The sequence below is a fragment of the Neopsephotus bourkii genome, unplaced genomic scaffold, assembly GCF_033783945.1.
Source record: "Neopsephotus bourkii isolate Nb327-2 ecotype Australia unplaced genomic scaffold, CSIRO-AGI_Nbou_v1 NB_1037, whole genome shotgun sequence".
Classification (NCBI taxonomy): domain Eukaryota; kingdom Metazoa; phylum Chordata; class Aves; order Psittaciformes; family Psittacidae; genus Neopsephotus; species Neopsephotus bourkii.
The window spans coordinates 2,928,656-2,946,719 of NW_026901526.1; the positions used below are offsets into that span (position 1 = coordinate 2,928,656).

General features: G+C 43.3%; 2 protein-coding genes across 10 annotated transcripts in view; one reads left to right on the top strand and one right to left on the bottom strand.

Annotated features, from left to right (window-relative positions):
- The window catches only part of PDLIM5 (PDZ and LIM domain 5), a 128,049-nt gene extending 112,477 nt beyond the window's left edge, over positions 1–15,572 (bottom strand). For 7 of the 9 annotated variants that reach the window (XM_061360961.1, XM_061360962.1, XM_061360960.1 and 4 more), the window contains exons 1-2: positions 15,434–15,572; positions 12,567–12,702 (exon numbers count right to left, since the gene is read on the bottom strand). In XM_061360961.1, coding sequence (XP_061216945.1) covers positions 12,567–12,662 — 96 coding nt within the window. In that variant the 5' untranslated portion in view covers positions 12,663–12,702; positions 15,434–15,572. Of the gene's footprint in view, positions 1–12,566; positions 12,703–13,399; positions 13,558–14,724; positions 14,875–15,433 lie in introns of those variants that run through there. The other 2 variants (XM_061360958.1, XM_061360959.1) reach the window with 2 other exon arrangements.
- HPGDS (hematopoietic prostaglandin D synthase) overlaps positions 1–18,064 on the top strand; it is a 194,664-nt gene that overhangs the window by 51,870 nt on the left and 124,730 nt on the right. The window lies entirely within an intron of this gene.

The window sequence follows — 18,064 nt, forward strand, 5'->3', positions numbered from 1 at the left end:
TTGGCAAAACAAACCCAGCTCTGCTGTAACTGCAGTGTGGCCCCCCTGATTACTTAGATTTTGAGTCCATTTTAGTTCAAGCCTTTCAACAACTTTATTCCTCCTCCCAGCATAAATGAAAGTGATGGGTAATGGTTGAAATAGTATCTTTTGGGCGATTTTTAACCAACACTTTGCTTTTAGACTGCATTGCTGCTGAACAGAGATCAACCCAAGGAAGCTGCTACTTCCTTTACAAAGCCATTTAGCCCTATCACATTGTTACAACCTCATGAGCAAGTGAAACCTAAACCCTCTGCGCTCTACTGAACCAGCATGGCTTGAAGTGGCTGAAGGAGTATAGCTGCTACTCTTGCCATGAACCTGGGAGAGCAATAGGATTCTTGTGGCAGGCTCCAAAAGACAGCCCCATGCACAGGACTTCAAGAAACTGAAATAGTTAAATCTACACATCCAGGGTGGTCACATGCTTGTCAGGAAAGTAAAAGTAAGAAGCCACCTCTAGACCCGTCTGATCACCTCTCATGTAACTCTAGCTACAGTATTCTCCCTGAAGAAGTCAGTAGTGCTTTTTGGGCTGGCAACCCAAAGGGTGCACGTGCTGCTGACAACATCTATGCCTGTTTAAGAATCCAGTGGTATCCAAGGTGCTCTCTGTGGCATACAAGAGCAGCTTGTTTCTTGATGCTTAAGTATTTCCTGCAACTGTACCAATAACACAAAAGTGATGCCATGCAGCCTTGCTTTTCTGATTAACAGAAGCTCATTGCTGGGCACAGTAAAACCAGGAGTGCTACAGTCTGACAAGGACTGGCACAGAAAGAGAAAATTAGAAGGCCAAGGATGGTCACAGACTTATATGCAGTACTTAGCTCAAAACAAAAGCAAAATATCCCTATAAACTTATACCATGCAGTATACAGAGTCCAAACCCTTCATCATTTGTCATTTGGAGATTTCTGACAAATATCCTATATACTTGATTTTAATAGTTTTGTGGGTTTTGTAGTTTGGGGGTTTGTGGTTTTTTTCTCCATCTCGCTCTTATGATTCCCTTCATTCTTATCCCATCATACACTTCTTTGAACCCTAAGCTCTGTTAATGCCACAAATAATAATGGTTTCTGAACAGCATTCCTCTTAAATCATAACCAACAGTAAAAACCACCTGGTAGACTTATTTCAGCAGTAAGAAAGACATCCTCGGGCTAAAGAAAGCAAGGGGAGGGAAACTGAAGCCAATACAAATTATGTTCTTGCAAAACTACCTTCCTTTTTATGCTAAAACAGGTGACAAATTGAAAGACTCAAATCTATTTGGCATAAACTAAAAAAAAAAAACGGCACTAGAAAACCAACTCTTGATTCAATTTGAGTGGTTAGCAATCTTAGGTATTTCCTAACTCCTAATGCCTATTGTTATGTATTACATTTCCCAGAATTGATGCTAATATTACATAAATGTCATTGCATCCAAGTCTAAAATATTTTCATGGCACCCTTCTGAAGCGCAGCAGCTACACATTCCACAAAGCTTATCTTTACCCCCTCATTCTGAATAGTATTTTTTTTTTTCCATGAGGGATTCCCCCTTGTAAGGTCTCACCTCTCCCCCAGTATTCCTACAGAAGTTTCTTTCAAGGGAAGAAGTCCATGCTGTAGGACAAAGGGTGACTTATACAAGGCAATCATCAGCAGAGCAAAGCAGAACAGGAGAATCTCTACATTTGGTACCCTGGGGATATGTTCTTTGCTAAAGAGAGCAACAGAAGTCAGAGACCAGGAATGGGAATCGCTGAGCTAACAGAACAGGCGTGGATTGGGATACGCAATAAAACCAAGTACAGAGTTGCGCACATGGCAAGTGAGTGACAAGAGGAGGCATTCGGAGTTACTAAAAGCACTCAAGGCACTCCGTCCTGCTGATGAGGTCAGGAGCCATTTGACGTCAATGGCTTAAAGCATCCAGAACCATGTACTTACACTGCCTCCACCACCATGCCAAAATTGTGCTTACACTTGCAAGGAGGAAGCAGAGGGAAAGAAACCCAGTAGTTTAGCCTTCTCCAACAGCACAAGTTTACAAAGTAAAGCATTAACACTGACTGGTTTGCCCTAAATCCTTATTTCAACTGCTGTAATCAGAGTTTCCTGTGAGCAATTTCCAATTATTTAATTCCACGCTATCCATCACAGAGCTATAAGCTGATCTGGGCTGTCAACTGCAACAACAGCAGCTTTCATCATGTCAGGTATCAAAACAAATTAACATCATTTGAAGTTTTAATAATCAGCAGTTTCTACATTTTAAGGTTCAAGTGTAGATGTGTCAACGGAAGAAAATGCTCTTCCAGAGGAGATACTCAACTGGCCCGAGAGTATCATGTTCTCTGTGGAGCAGAGATACTGGCAGGTCTCCAAGATCTAAGTGCGTATCTCAAGGTGTTATGGCTAACAGTCACTGACTAATGCATCATTGAGAGAAAGCAGAAGTCGGCTGGCAAAGGTCTCCTCCAAGCAAGTCAGTATTTCTTTCCTTCTGGTAACAACAGTCTGAAGACCCAGCACTGCAGGATGCGGAGCAGCAATGTACATCTCCATAGGCTGAGCCTTAAGCAAGAGTCATCTCACGGATGCAACTTGTATGCCTAAAATTATGCTTCTGCAAGTGTTTTTCCAGTGCCAAGGCTTGGGTTCTTCGCATTTACAGAATTATGCTCACTCGGCACAATAGCAAGATAATTTAATTTACAAATTGAGTACGCTCTCAAAGGAAATTCATGTCAGCCCCTGCTACAATGACTTTTGCTTGTAGCCAGTTGCCAAAATACAACAGCTGGAAAGTGGAGAGAACAGACTGCATCCATAGCTGACAAAAGCTGTAATTTAATAAGCATTCAGTGGCAGTTTTCACAGCTTAGTACATTGACAGACATGTCCTAGCAAGTCTGGCTTTGGTACTTCAAATTGTACTGTCCCCAAGTATGTGCCCCTACCATTGTGACAGCAGCCCCAGCTCCTGTTGGGCTAAGTGAGCTGCACCAGTCCCACCTACTATCCCTGCTCAGGGCACTGAGAGAAAGAGTTTCATCCATAGTTCCTTTGAGCTCTGACATGCAGATACAAGCACACATTTTCTTCTGCCAACCTTCTTCAGCCAATGACTACCACTGACAGAAGGGTGGTTGCTAATTCGTGTACAAGAAAAGCATTAGCTTTTCTTATGGAGCTTATTCCCATTTTCGTGAACTACCAGTGTTTTGGGTTCCCCCCACCACCATCACACACACTCCCCCCTGCGCATTAGGAAAAACGTAAAAAGAACAAGAACTCAGGCTGCCAGATAGGATGCAATGCTGCCTACTCTCCAACCACTACTGCTTCCTTTGCAAGGTTGATTGCATCCCCTGATCACTATCTACATTGCACTTGATCAAGCCATAAAAAGTCCTCTGCAAAGTACTAGTTAACTGTCCTCTGAAGTTGCATTATATTCTGTTTGTCAGAGTACATATTTGTGGGGATGCCTTTTCATTCCTGAATAATTGCTAGCAAACCACCTTAGACACTAAGCAGAGAACACTCTTACTCAGTCTGGACTCAAAACACTGTGACCTGACCAGATGCTGCAGAAAGCCAGGAGGAAACAAGAGAATTTACCAAAATGTCTTAAAGCTTTACAAGCCTTCCATTTCCCTATTGATCTAATAAAAGTAAGCCCAACCTAACTTCCACAAGCTGTCTGGCTTGTAGATCTCCACTGTTTGTGGTTTTTTTTTTTGTTGGCTTTCCCTTTTAAAGGCATATGGTGAAGAAAACCAAAACAGCATAGAAGGCATTGCTGAGACACATGAGCAAGTTGGAAGCAAGCGATCCCATTAGTCTACCTTTCCGTGTCTTTCACAACACCAGGCTAAGTCTAGAACCAGAAAGAGAAAGGTAGAAATCACTGGCAAGAAGTCCTCACCCTCCCTCCAAAAAAACCTAACAATTTTGACCTCTTACTTGATAAGAAAAGTTGCACTTACTAGCAGCACTGGACTAGAAACTGTGCCTAGCTAGTCATGTATCAGACGTACATTAGAAAGAAAAAGCTTTATTAACACATAATAGTAAAAACTTTGAGAACAGGCTGCTCTGCCTGGCAGAGGGAGTATTTGCAGAGCAAAGCTGCCTTTCTTTTAAGGGTTCTAAGCAAAAAAAAAAAGTTCTATAGCTGGAATTTCCACCAGGGTGATGGTCTTCTTAATAAAAAAGTACATCCTTATGTATATCTGCATTTTTCGTATTTACAGCATTCTGCCTTCACTCTACAGAACTCCTTGGTAAACATTTCAAATGCTATTATAACCAATACAACACCACACTTAAGAGACACACTTCAGCCAGTTACATTCATAAACAAAAAAGCTTAAAAGCCAGGGAGTTCTACCTTTCTGAAATTTATGGACTCTACGTTAATCCAGATCTAGCATATAAATAACTATTCAAACCTTCCAGAGCTATGAAATAATCAACACCAAATAAATGTTTCTGGTACCTTCCTGTGTTCAGTACCTCAGATTGTTCAATCACTTGTTAGGGAAAGAACTAGATACCACATTAGGTCATCCCTTAATATAGGCCAGGGTAAGTCAAACTTCTTTCATCCAGTTAACACGCAAACCATTTGACCTTTCCAACAGGACTACTAAAGACCTGGCAAGATCCACTTCTTATCCTATGGGCCTTTGCACAAGGCATTACATTTTACTTCAGGGCTTTGTTACAAGTACAGCTGACAGCAATTGCAAGAGTTTGTACTTTCAACTACATACATCCTATTTTCTCTTGCTTTTACTAAGCTTAACTGTTTAAGCTGAGGTTTCTAATGCAAGACTAATTCAGCATGAGAAAGCTATAATAATCCAAAACAAAAAAATATTATGAACTATTCCTTTCAAAATTTTCTGGTCTACACCAAAAGAAGAAACACCAATCTCAAGCGATGCATAGCATCTTCCATTTTAAGTGAGGACTCAACACTTGGTACACCTTGAAGCTCAACAGTACACAGGCAGAAGCCACCAAGCTGCACAGAATTATTAATTTCACTCCAAGTTTTCTGTATCATAAAACACTGAAGACTACTATTTTCCCTGTTAAGTAAAAATAAAGTAACTGACAGCAAAAGTCTCTTTGTGCTCTGTGGCTGCTTACTCAGTAGTTTTGGTATATAGTTTATTCCATTGGTGTAGCACCTATTCATTTGCTTTGAGGGTGTGCATCATGATACAGCCTTCAATTTGTAACATGTTAGTTTGTCCCCCTACTACCTCTCTACTTGGGCCAGCATACACAAAGGACTGTGTGGTGGGAACTGCACTGGTGTCACAAAGTGGCAAAAGATGAAAAGCTACTGTATATGGAACACCATCTCATTAACTGACAGTGTTGAAAGGCAAGTGATGAATGAAGCTGAGAAATGGAAAAAAAGAGGATGGGAATACCCCCGTGCAGTGTTATGCAAGTCATTAAAATCAGGCTTTTACAGCCTGTCCGTTAAGGGTGGTTTGCATTCCCAAACTTGAAACCTTAGGTCTGTTCTGCAGAAGTGTTTAGTGGCCATGGGCATTTGCAGCTGGCCTGTGCTTTAGTAGCAGTCAGTCAACAGATGGCACCTGCCCCTACTCACAGCTGTACCAAACCGAACAGCATCCACATTTTGTTTCCCTCTTCCTCTGTTGCCCATTCCTACTCTTCCCTGAACTCCATTTCCCTGTTTATCTAGTTTTAAGAAAGTAATAGAGAGGCTGCTCTTGCAGCATAATTACAGCACAAGCTCCTAATGCCTTCTGGTTTTTTTTAACTCCTTTTCAGAAGATGGGGCTGAATTGCCACAGCACAGCATTACTAGCGCAATCACACTCCTGAAGAAAACTCTTTCAAGATCAGTTCACAGAAGCAAATGAAATTACAAACCTGATCTACCAGCAAAATTGTCTGCTAAAACCATCATAGCCCTAATCTAGACACATAGAGTTCACAATCACCTGCTATCACATCTACAGCAGTAGCTTGACTGCATTTAAACCAGACTAGCAAAGTTAGTGACACTCAGCCTCTTACCTATCAGCTCTGCCTTCAGCAGCACACAGAGCATCAGGGCACCATAAACTTCTAAACACAAGAAAGGCAAAGCACGGCAACTCCTAAATGCAACACACGTCAACCTGGCAACTGAAGTCCTCAAAGGACTCTGTGCCTGAAGTTCATAGACCTTTTCTTTCACCCATGTCAACTCTTCCAAGAAGAGATAGCACAGCTCCCCACAAATTCAGCTTGAGGAACTCTTCTTGTTAGGGAACCTAAACACATACTTCTGTCATATTTTCCTTACTTTTACTTCCCTGAAGACTTGAGTCATTTGAAGCCTCAAGTAACACTGGCCTTCTGAGTGGCATCTTTTCTGACTCTATTCTTGCAAGAGCCAGCTATGAAAGTAAATGTACTTCTACTTCTCATACCTGTTAAAACAAGCCTCAGCCTCCATTTTTCTTCTTTTTGACCACTGGCAGGAGGAATATCACCTCTCCCATATTTCCACTGCTTTAGGCACACAAGAGAGTTTTCTCTCACACTTTCCCTTATATTGATAACATACGAAATCTATTCTTAAAAAGTCAAAACAAATGAGGGGGGGGAAAGAAAGCCAACAATGTTATCTCCTGGCTGCATACCAAAGCCAAACAATCAAACCTTTCAACACCAAGTCTCTTCTCACAATGCCTTCTGATAGCCATCAGCCAATGAATAATGAGAAAAACAGTTACACTAAAAATAGCATCTCCAAACGGTGAGGAAGCCCACAGAAGTTGTCCGGCCTCCAGGGCCAGATACTTGCAAAGAAAACATGCCTAATTTCTTTGCAGTTACTATTCAATAAATGGTCCTGCTTTTTGGCCTCTGGAAGAACTGCCAATTTTGCATCTGCTCTGAACATCTAATCAGAGTTTATTTTTTCCACTACATCTGTCTTTGAGAAGCAGACACTGCAAACAAATACTTTAGATTTTCCATCATGAAGTATTTAGCTTGTACTTCTCATACTGTAACTAAACAGTCACTTCCAAGGGAGAAAAAAAAAAGTTACAAGCATTTTTTAATGTAAAAAGAACATGTTCACACATCCAATCAAATATCCTTCAGCTACAAGCTCTTTGGTTCCTTTTCACCCCCCCAGTACAGTCAGATTCACTTTTGGGGCAATGACATTAGTAGAGGAACTATTTTAAAATAAGTCAACTTCCTCCATGGTCTGAGCAGGTTCTCTGACAAAGTCATGAACAGATGAAATGCAGACACTTTTCCTCAGCCTCTTCTCCCCCATACCTCCCTCTTTTTCCCACCCTCACCCTAGTGATGATGTGTCTTGCTTTAAACTGCATAGCAGAATAGACAAGCGAAGGGAAACAAATGGTCTGGGGAAACACAGCCCTTCTCCCAGTTTTTCAGCACAAGAGGTTAAACAGTGGTGGGAAAAGAGGCAGTCAGGAAACAATGTGCCAACTGATCTCTCTTTCCATCTTCAAGCTAAACTGAGGAGCCCTATAGAAGGATGTTGCTTGCAGGCAACTACACAAGCTCACTTGTATTAAACCACTTGTGCATCTGGGAGCTTTACAATTGCCCATATTCCACTTAAAGGAAAAACTCTGCTCCTTCAGGACTCGGTGCAGAGAGGATGCAGACTTTGGCACTGGTAGCTCATTCGTCATTCTCAGTATTTTTGCAGTAAACCGCATCTTGTAAACAGAATTAAACAGAACAGAATAACGCTTCTTCATGTATGTCTTGGCTAATCCCATTTATTTCATAAGAACTGATAGGTCCTGTAAAACACAGCATTTATTGACCTAGGAGCAGGATCAGCAGGTAAGTGCCATGACCTCTGCCGGTACCTTTGACCCTGTGTCAGGGAGTTGCAGTAGTGGAATACATCTTCAGCTGTATTTTGTGCAAACCATCACAACTCAGTAGCAGATCAAACCAGCACAGCAATGGCAGCAGCTGCCAGTTAGAGCTTAGTCAGTAGTTTCCAGGATGGAGCATAAAGTTACTGACACAATCATCACTGGCCAGGCCACCAGTTGTTCCAGTTTTTCTCTCCTATTTCACATGCCTGCTTGAAAGACCATTTCCGAAATCCATCCCCACCCTCCCCTTTCCCCCTTCAATAACTTATTTCATACTTACAAAAAAAAAAAACATGATTTTACTCAAAATTACACACTTGTCTTAATAATTCCTGCAAACACAAGGGCAACAGTCTCAGCCAGACTCCAGTCAATCAAATCTGACATGCTCTAGGTGCATTAAATGCACCATTTTCCTTTATTATCTTCTCATTGACGTTATTTTCACACATGTTAATACCTTTAAAACAGCTTGCTTCCAAATATTAAGGTGGCCAAGACCAAACCCTGAATAAGCAAACACTGTGCAAAAACAATCATACATGCTCCACCCATGGGCACAGCTTGCTAGGTAGCCATGTATGTACCTGGGCAGGAAGGAAGGAAAGCAGGAGAGAAAAGGAGACAACTTCTCTGACAGGGACCTCCTGATATCAGCATGAAGATACTTCAATGTGTTCACATGGGATGAATACCAAGCAGTTGATGCATTGATGCATAGCTGAATGGACATGTACTCCCTACTTCATCCCACGGTGGCCTACTCTTCCACCTACTCCCTGGTGGTACTGCTTGCTGACATTCATTATTGTGAGTCTCCCATCAACTATAAGCTTGCAACACTTATACCACAGAAAAACACATTTGAAAAAGATGAAATATTGAAAACTTAAAAACTGCAAAAAAAAAAAAAAAAGGGTTATTCCTAAGGTTTGGGATTTCTGTTTGTTTTCTGGGGTGGGCTGTTTTGTGGTTTGTTTTTTGTTGTGTGGGTTTTGTTTGTTTCTTTGGGTTCCGGCTGGTTGGTTGGGTTGGGTTTTTTTGTTGTTGCTCTAAGAGGCAAAGTGAACAGTGAAGCAGTAGGAAGCTGTGGGAAAAACACACTCGAAGTTGCTGTATTAAAAACAGAGCTGTCAGTCAAGTCAAGTCAAGCATTTCAAGAAGACATACTCCATTTCATTCTTGCATGAGGAGAAAGACATATAGCAAAACATTTTCTGAAGGAAGCTGACTAGAGTTGCCATAAGGATTAAACAAAAAAATAACTTTCAAATAAAAGAAAACATCTCATGTATTTGCATTAGGTGGAAGTATATTATAGTGGAATTGTATATAATGCACACAGGCTACATTACTGCTCAAAGTAAGGTTTCACTTCAGTATTTCCTTGTTTCTAGTGGTATAAACCAGAGACAAGTACTGTTTTGAGACTGCACAATCTCCTGTTCTACAAGTACCACCACAGAATAAACCTACAGTACAGTTACATGTGGTGGCCTGAGCTTCTTTAACACTTAGCTATTAATAAAAGATATAGATCTACTACCTCAGCCCACCCTTCATTCCTGGTTGAAGAGTAAATATATAATTGTTCTACATTCAGAGCAGCTTCCTTCCCACTGAGCCCTCTTCAGTCAGATCCATACCCACCACCACACTACCATCACCACTTCCACCCCACATCAGCTTCCCAGTGTTGAATTCCTGACCTGCATAATGGCTCTGCAGGGCTCAGATGGGTGCCTTCACAAGGTATGGAGAAGGACTGTGAAAAGCCACCCTGCTGAAGTCCAACCAGATTCAAGGATATATAAAAGGCACTGCAGCATTTTTGTTGTGCAGATTTATGCCACTAACTATAAGGCTATACACCCAACATCACATATATTACTTACCATGAAATGTGTACAGCTGTATCAGTATACACTGCAACTATAAAGCACTAAGAGAGCTATATAAAGTGACTGACGTAACCTTGCAATAACTGTTGCTATTGGTTATGCTGCAACCAGTCTACAATATACTAGCTCATGAAAAATCAAATGCTACTGCTACCTCTGCGTTAATGTTAACCTGCTACACCTTGGCTGACATTAAGAATTTCAACTGAAGAACCCAAACCAGGCTTGGTTTACCTTACAGAGGCAACAAGGAATACATTCATTACAACTGCATTCTGCACAAAGCTACCTAACTTACTAAAAACTTTCTCCAAAGAACCACTGAGACCTTAAATTGGTCAAATCATTAGTAAAAAGTGATTAGCGTTTCAGATACACTGGTTTCTAAAGCTGTTTAGTTTCTGTGTTTAGTACATTGTACTTTATTTGAACTTAATTTCAAGGAGTTTAAACTAAAGCAGGAAATTGGCCCTCAGCAGCGCAGCCAGATTCATTCTCAGCATCTAGAGGACAAGCTAAAAACAAAACAAAACTGAAGAAGTCCTCCTTGCCAAAGAACATAATTCTGCTTTCTCATTACTGTTTTGCTAGAATAATTTAATTAGCAGCCTTCGGACACAGGAAGTCATTTATGCTTCATCAGGAAAAGAAGGGCTGGAGGGTGTGAATGGTATGCACTGTTCTAGCATACCAGGAACACAGCATTGAATTCTTCCAGCTATCAGGCCAAAGCTGGATTGGCATACCAGAACTAAGCACTTTTTTAATCCAAAGGAGAGAAAATAAAACACACACCATTTTTTTGGCAGTCTAATATTTGCATACTCTTACACACATAACTGCAAGTAAGAAACAGTTCAGCTGTGGAGCAGTGCTAAGGTAGAATAGCTGAATTGGATATTGTGCTTTCCCATCCCATGCACAAATTAAAGTCCTAAAACCACACAGTCCACATCCTTCATTACATTCTGCTTTTGCAGACGCTGACATTTGTCATTAGGGAATCCCATAACTGAGGCTTTTATATGTAGCTATTTAGGCCAATTCCCCTAGGCTACTCCATGTGACAGCGTATTTGATTCCTGCAATAAAGTAGTAGTCTAGACTAATTTCAACATATGTTTCCTCTTTAGAGGAAGGCTGCTTAACAGTGAGACTGTATGGTAGATCTCCAGATCTGCAAAGGCTCCTACAAAAAATAAGTATTCCCCTTCCCTAAAACTAGCTGTTTACTAGGGTTTACTGCGTCCAAGTACTTAACTACTCATCAGTACCATGTACGAATACCCTATGTAGGCAGGAGCCTATGTTTTTCCAAATCCTTCTTATGACAGCCCTTCTACCATCAAATCAGAAGAGCATTATCCACAACCCTAGTTCAAATTTCTCATTACTGTAGGAGTAACCGGCTACCGAACACGAAACTGAATTGCAGTTTAGCTTGAAAATCCCTGGAATTTGGGAATAAACTGCTTCTCAACCCCTTTCTGGCTCAGATATCATCTGTACTCATCTGTACACAGGTATTTCTACACCTCTCCAGTCCATTTTAGCCATATAAAAGTAATTCTGTAGAGCCAAACCTTATTTTAACTTCACCAGCATAATCTACCAGTGGACAGAATAAACCAAGTTTAAACGAACTGGCAGGGTTTGAATTGCTAGTTGAGATTAGCTAAAAATATTCCCATGATGCATAAACCCAAATAGAAACCTGCTCCATCTTCCAAGGCAGTATCAGTTCTGCAGTCCCAACAGGTGTAAAAATAATTCATCTTTGTCACTAAACTATATGAATATGCAGGAGGCAGAGGAGAGCTGTCAACAGACAAGAGGCCATTGTACATAAATGCTTCCATGCTGCAAACCAAATTTAAAGGTGCCAGAGTACAGAGCCATCAGGAGCCAGTTTCTTTACCCAGAGATTTCCAATGATCCTATAAACTCAATACTGTTCATCCCTGTGAAGTGCTTCAGCTATATGAGGAAGGCTTTGAAACTCAGCCTATACTGAAAGACCAGCCTTCCTTGAAAAAGTGGCTTTAAAGTAGGAAACTGGTTACATAGTGCCTGGGTACAAAAATCACATTTGTTTTGATTTAGTTCCTCAAATCCTTTGAATACCAGTTCAGAACACATACACTATAAAATACTCATGAGAAACTGTCACTTTCACTCAGGCACATACTGATGAACTGCTATTTACAGCTACTGCCATTTAAGTGCCTTTTTATTGTAAATAGCGGGATTTGCAAGCACAGACACCAGGAGATCCTCAAGCTGCTAAGAGCTGCTGAATAAACAAGGGTAACCCGAGTGATTTTTTTCCCCGCTGCCTCCTATCTGAACTGCACAGACGCAGCCCTGCACAGAAAATTGCTTGTTTCCTGCCAGCCTCCAGCCCCTGCATTGGTGTTTTCTGGGTGGGAATTAAAGGGTGGCTTCTTTTCTTGTTGCATAAGTAAATGCAGATAAAGTGCCCATTCCAAGCAAACACATTCTTCCTAAAATAATTTTGCTGGAGCCTTCAGACAACACTGAATTATTTTCCCAGTGTCTTCCCCCGCCCCTCCCCCCAACAGCCCTCCATGCGACAGGGCAAGCTGAACCCTAGCAACCCTAACGGCTTTGCATACTTATGCCTGAAGGCTGCAGGTTGGCCACATCATAACAGATACCCACATGCAGGCAAAGGGACACATGCACTTACCCGAGAGATAGATAGAGGCACATTGAAATCCTTGCCCCCTTGAAGCCTGAAACCCCAGGGAGCCGGGCCGACCAAAGACACGCTGTAGTTGCTCATGTTGTTTAGTTTTCAAGGATCAAATCCAAAGAACTGATGCCTGTGGAAAAGGATGAGAGTTCTAATTTAAAGACTAAAAAAACAAAAGGCACTGTCTACTATTTTGAAAGGCTTCTTTATCTTTTCCCCTTCATAGTATAAAAACAGCCAATAAATACATATCAGGTTGGTCATTACTTGTGCTTTTATTCCTCGTATGTTGTTTTCCTCCATAGCTTAGGAAGCAATGTAACTAGGGAACATAACATAGACTTTGGACTTTGAGGATTTCCCAGCAGGCGTCTTGACAGCTACTTCTCCCTAACACTAACATAGGGGGGGAAAGTGGGGGGACCCCCAGCATTGAAGCTCATCTTAAAAAAATTCAATGAGACAAGCATGAATTGATAGTATCCCTTAAATCCAAGTACAGAAGAAATTAGCACTGCTGGCAAATTCATTTCTAACAAAATGAGTATCATATGCTTCTATGTCATCAGCTCGAAGCTTGTTTCTAAACACATTATGTCCTGACAGTTTCAAAACATCGCAGTTTTGAAGTTAATCAGAAGAAAATAAAAACCCTGTGACTTCTTTATTTTTATAGCATTAGCTTCATATTGGTAGAACAATGTAACAGACAAAATGGATCTTAAAACCAACCCTCAAATGAAAGCCATGAACTAAAGTGAAATACCCACAGCCACAACTTGGTACTGAGGAAGCAAAACCCAAGCATCTCCCTCCTTTTAAACTACCTTTAAAAGGCAACTGAGGCACTTAATTACCATTCAGCGTCAAAGATAAGGGCTTCAGTTTCTCCTCGGATAAGTAATGTTACAATGACATCTTAGGTAGTGGATGTCATCTATTTTTGTGTGGTTGAAGCCAGGCAGGAGCACACCAGGGCGGGCTGGTGTAAGACTACACCAGGGCACAGCCTGATTCCATACTCATATAGGGACATTTAAGGTGGACCTTCAGTCAAACAGAAGCAAGCGGACTGCAAACCCCATTGGGCTCCACCAGCCCACCCTCACAGACCATCAGAGCAGGTCTGTCATGCAGCCTCTGTCAGTGCACGGATGGACATTTAATGTCGCCCCCTTAGAAATCCAGCAGTAACAGAGATCCACTGCTCAGATAAGTTTCCAAACCAAACGGTAAACTTCCTTCCCACCAATGGCCACTCAGGTAACCAGAACACGGCTGTTGACATTAGGCAGAGCAATATATATATTAGGAAACTGAACTCGGAGTGGGTATCCAGCCAGTTCCTGACGTGCCTGTTGGCATCCAGCAAAAGGACACCTCTGACTCTAGATGCCCAATAAACCCACCTCTAAAAGTCTCAACAAGCACCAATGTACAGAGGGGAAACACACACTGCTGAGTTTTTATGTGGCTGAAGAGGAAGAAAAGAAAAGAAACAAAAAGCCTCCACCAAGTTTCAGCTAGGACTCCTAGGGGGCTCGCTCAACACTAAAGCTAGGCTACAAGTCATTTAATTGCTCTGCGCACCGAATCCCTTATAAAAAGAGGACTTTAATTAATCACAGATTTCTTTCCATATAAAAACACGAATTCTTTTCATTCCCTCTAAATGAAATCCACCGTGGTGACAGGTCGCTATAAATTAGAGACTGGAGAAAAGCAAACCACAGCTCGTGACCAGCACACAAGCAGTTCACTGGCACAGGCAGAAAGCTTTACCTAGCAGCTGAAACTGAAGCACTTGTGCAGCTTTTCTCTCTTTTTTTTTAACTAACAGCTAGTTACAATAACAGACCTAGGAAAATATTAAACTCCATTAGAAAATACTACTGCTCTTGTACTACAAGTTGCTACACTTGTAGCAATACAAACAGGAGGGAAGAGACTGCAGGATGAAATACTACGCATCACACTCAGCATCACTCATCTTTCCTTTCTAACCCCTCGATTCTGCCATGTCTGCATCTCCAGGCTTACACTCACACCAGGGAAGGCATGGCAGACAAAAGAGACCCACTCAAAGTTTAATTTAACAGATTCCTTAAAACATGGTAAAGCAACACGTCAAAAGAAAGCATTGCAAACCCACCAACCCCACATGCATTGCGCAAACCAACCAGCCAAGGGTGAAGTTGTGCAACTTTCATTTAGATGATCAAACGTTTGGGGGATCTACTTCTGGAAGGGGGAATTTCAAAACGCAGGCAGAAAGGCTCGCCTGCACCAGTGCCCATCAGGGCACTGAGCCGCAGGGACTCAGGACTGGCCACCAGACCCCAGTAGTGGCCAGCGGGGCCGCTCTACCGCCCTGAAGGAGTGGCACCAGCACAAAAGCCCGTACGCCCCGGCACCCCCTCTGCACAGCTTCTCCACCGAACCCTCTAAGCGCTTCGGGACGAGAAGCTTCACGGCCACCGCAGGCTGGAGACCGGAGCTCCCCACGCAGCGCTGGTCTCAGTCCAAAGCGCCCCACAGCCCCGCTAGCTCCCCGACGTGTCACAAAGCCTCTGGAGCAGGTACCCCAAAGCCCCAGCCTACTCGGCCCAGAGCAAGGAACCACACAGGTGCCTCACGGCCGCAGGGCAGGGCTCCCCGCGGGATTCCGAGCCGCTGTCCTCGGGATCGGGCGCTGCCCGCAGCACTCCACCGACAGCTCCAGCCCTCAAACCCTCTTTAAAAAAACTGCATTAAAAAGAAAGTAACCTGAGGTAAGCACCGTGGGGCTGCAGAAACCCCATCCAACCTGCTGACTCCTTATTCTTCCCACCTACCCCCGCCGCAGCCGGGCCGCCACTCACCCCGTCGGTGCGGTGCAGCACGGCGCAGGGAGCGGAGAAGAGAGGACACCCGCTGCGCGTCTGGGAGGCGGTGGCTCCGTCCCCCCGATCTTGTTTTCACTTCCGTCTCCAGCCGCTCCTCCCCCAGCCCTGCCCAGCCCAGCCCCGAAGCGACGGGATGGGACAGCAGGGCAGAGCGGGGAAGGCTCTAAAGTGGCGCTCCCGGCCGGCCCTGGTCAAGTTATTGATTCACTTTTAACAGGGAAATGTACGTTTTTCCCCTGCTGCACGTTACACACAAGTAAGTCAAGGTGCACCTGTGAACGCCAGGGCGAGCCGGGAAGGGGTGGTGCTACCGCGTGCCGCTCCGGTCCCACGTCCGAGTAAAGGGGCTGCTGTGCTGGACGAAGGAGGGACGGAAGGAGCTCAACCCACAAAGTGTGCTCCTAGGCACCCCCCCGCTGCGTCAAATGTACGATCTCTTCAGTAGTCGGAGGCTACAGCTGCAAGGGCAGCCCGCAGCAGAGCAGGAGACCTTAGAGAGTTTGGTTTAATGTGGAGAGTAGCATGAGGACTGGCAGGGATAAACTCAGCTCCTGAAGCACATAAGATTGGGAACTGCAGTGAGGAGGAAGAGCTGTTCAAGCTAAAAGACAGTGTTGGCACAAGAACAGATGGGTATAAAGTAGCCATGAATAAATTCAGCTCAGAAATTAGAAGAGGTCCACGAGCAGGGAGGAAAAGGAGTTTTCTGGCAGTAGCAAGGTGCAAGAAATCAAACTGGTTCTAAGGTGATGCTCGATCAGATTATGACATGCTTGCCTGAGAGCAGGAGAATTATTGAACACAGACTATCAGTTTGACAATCCAGAAGCTCACTGAGCAGGACAGAGAAGGACAGACTCACTGCGAGCGCAGCTGCTGCCTCGCAGAACAGAGGAATTGGGCAAAGATGAAGCGATAGCACTTCAGTTTAGCGTAGCTGTATCTCACAGCTAGGTGAGGCTCATGTCATATTTCATGTGTACTAAAAGTTACTACAAGTAGAAATGTTGTGAATGAAACATGCATCTAGTTAACAGTGCCATCAGCACTACAATTCAAAGGATTTCAATCCCCTTTTTAAGCATGGATTTACTGTGGAGAAACAGTGCAGAAGAAAGCTTTATACTCGTTTTTATCACCAGCCAACACAGCATGCAGTCTTTATCATAGATGGCCCTTGCCTCAGTCCTCTGTCCTCATCTAGATAGGAGGTACTGCTCGTGCTTTTGCTGTCACCTGCGCAGCCCAGAGGCCACATTTGGCAGTGTTTTGTCCATGCCTACACAGGGTACCGATGCAATGTTGGGTCTTGAGACTGAAGCCCCAGGTGCCTGGGCATGCGTGAAATCAGGGCCTGTCCAGTCCTCCGAGCCCCGTTTAGGTGAACCTTAACCAGGGGTGTTTTAACATTGTCCCTCTGAGCTGTGTGTCTTCTCCGTTGCCATGACCAGGACAAATGCATCTAAAACATCACAAAAATAAAAGCATCTAAATCCCACACTAGTGCAGCCAAACCACTCTTTTAGAAATCTTTCTTCTTTACTCTGCTTTTTCCCTATTAAGTATCTCTAATCAGGCAAAACTGAAAATCCCCATTACACACACAGACTCTCTCACATGATTCTAATTCATGGAGGTAAAAAATCCCCAACCCAGGGATTTCTCATTGTGTCACAGGGCCCTTAGGTCACTCCCATGCTGTTTTATTTGTTAGAGTAGAAAAAGCTCCAGGACCCCCCTCTCAAACATGACTCACGTGACATCTCCACTGTCAGCGTGTCCCTATGCTGATTGCTTGGGTATCAATCTGCTCTCAGCTCACCAGAGCGCACAGCCCGTGGTTTGCTTCATTTTGCATTTAGCCACGCTAGGGAAAAACATCCTTTTCCACTTCAGTTCTCCAAAAGCCCTCAGCTTTTCTTGGAGTAGCAGCTTGCCCAAGATACCTGCACATGCAGCATCTCAAGACCATGTTACATTAGCTCATCAGGACTGAAGTAGAACTTGCAGAGAGACTTTTGCTGGTTCGCACTGAAGCAAGTTTCACCCTTGGCAAGCCCACGTGCACTCTGCACCATACGCACCCATTGCACCCAGGCCAGCACCACTCCCAGCTCAAAGCTGGCAGTCTCAGCCTTAAGTCCGTCATCACTTTACTGCGGCGTGATCAGTTCATAACAAATGAATCTGCCTCCATAGACAGGGCACAGAATTGGGGCACAGAATTAGAGGCAACTCATTAGTTTGAGATCCCTCAATTCTTGGTCACTTTGCAAATATGCTCCTCTTTGAGAAGAAGCTTTTCATTAGAGTTGAATAGTGAAACAAGAGATAGCAAGCTGAGCAAGAAACCTCAGGAGCAGCCAGAACTGTGGTCTGCCTGTTCCTCTTACCACCACAGGATTTTAGACAGAGCTTGCATTTTCCCCTCTGAACAAGGAAACAAGTCTGGAAATTAATTAAATGCAGTAGTGAGTTAGCCATGCAGATACAGCCTATCTCAAAATTACTCAGGCACTTAAGTCTTGTTTAAATGCTAATGAAATGCCTTAGGTACCAGATAATGGGCACTGCAGAACTCTGACAAAGAATATCACCTGCGGTCCT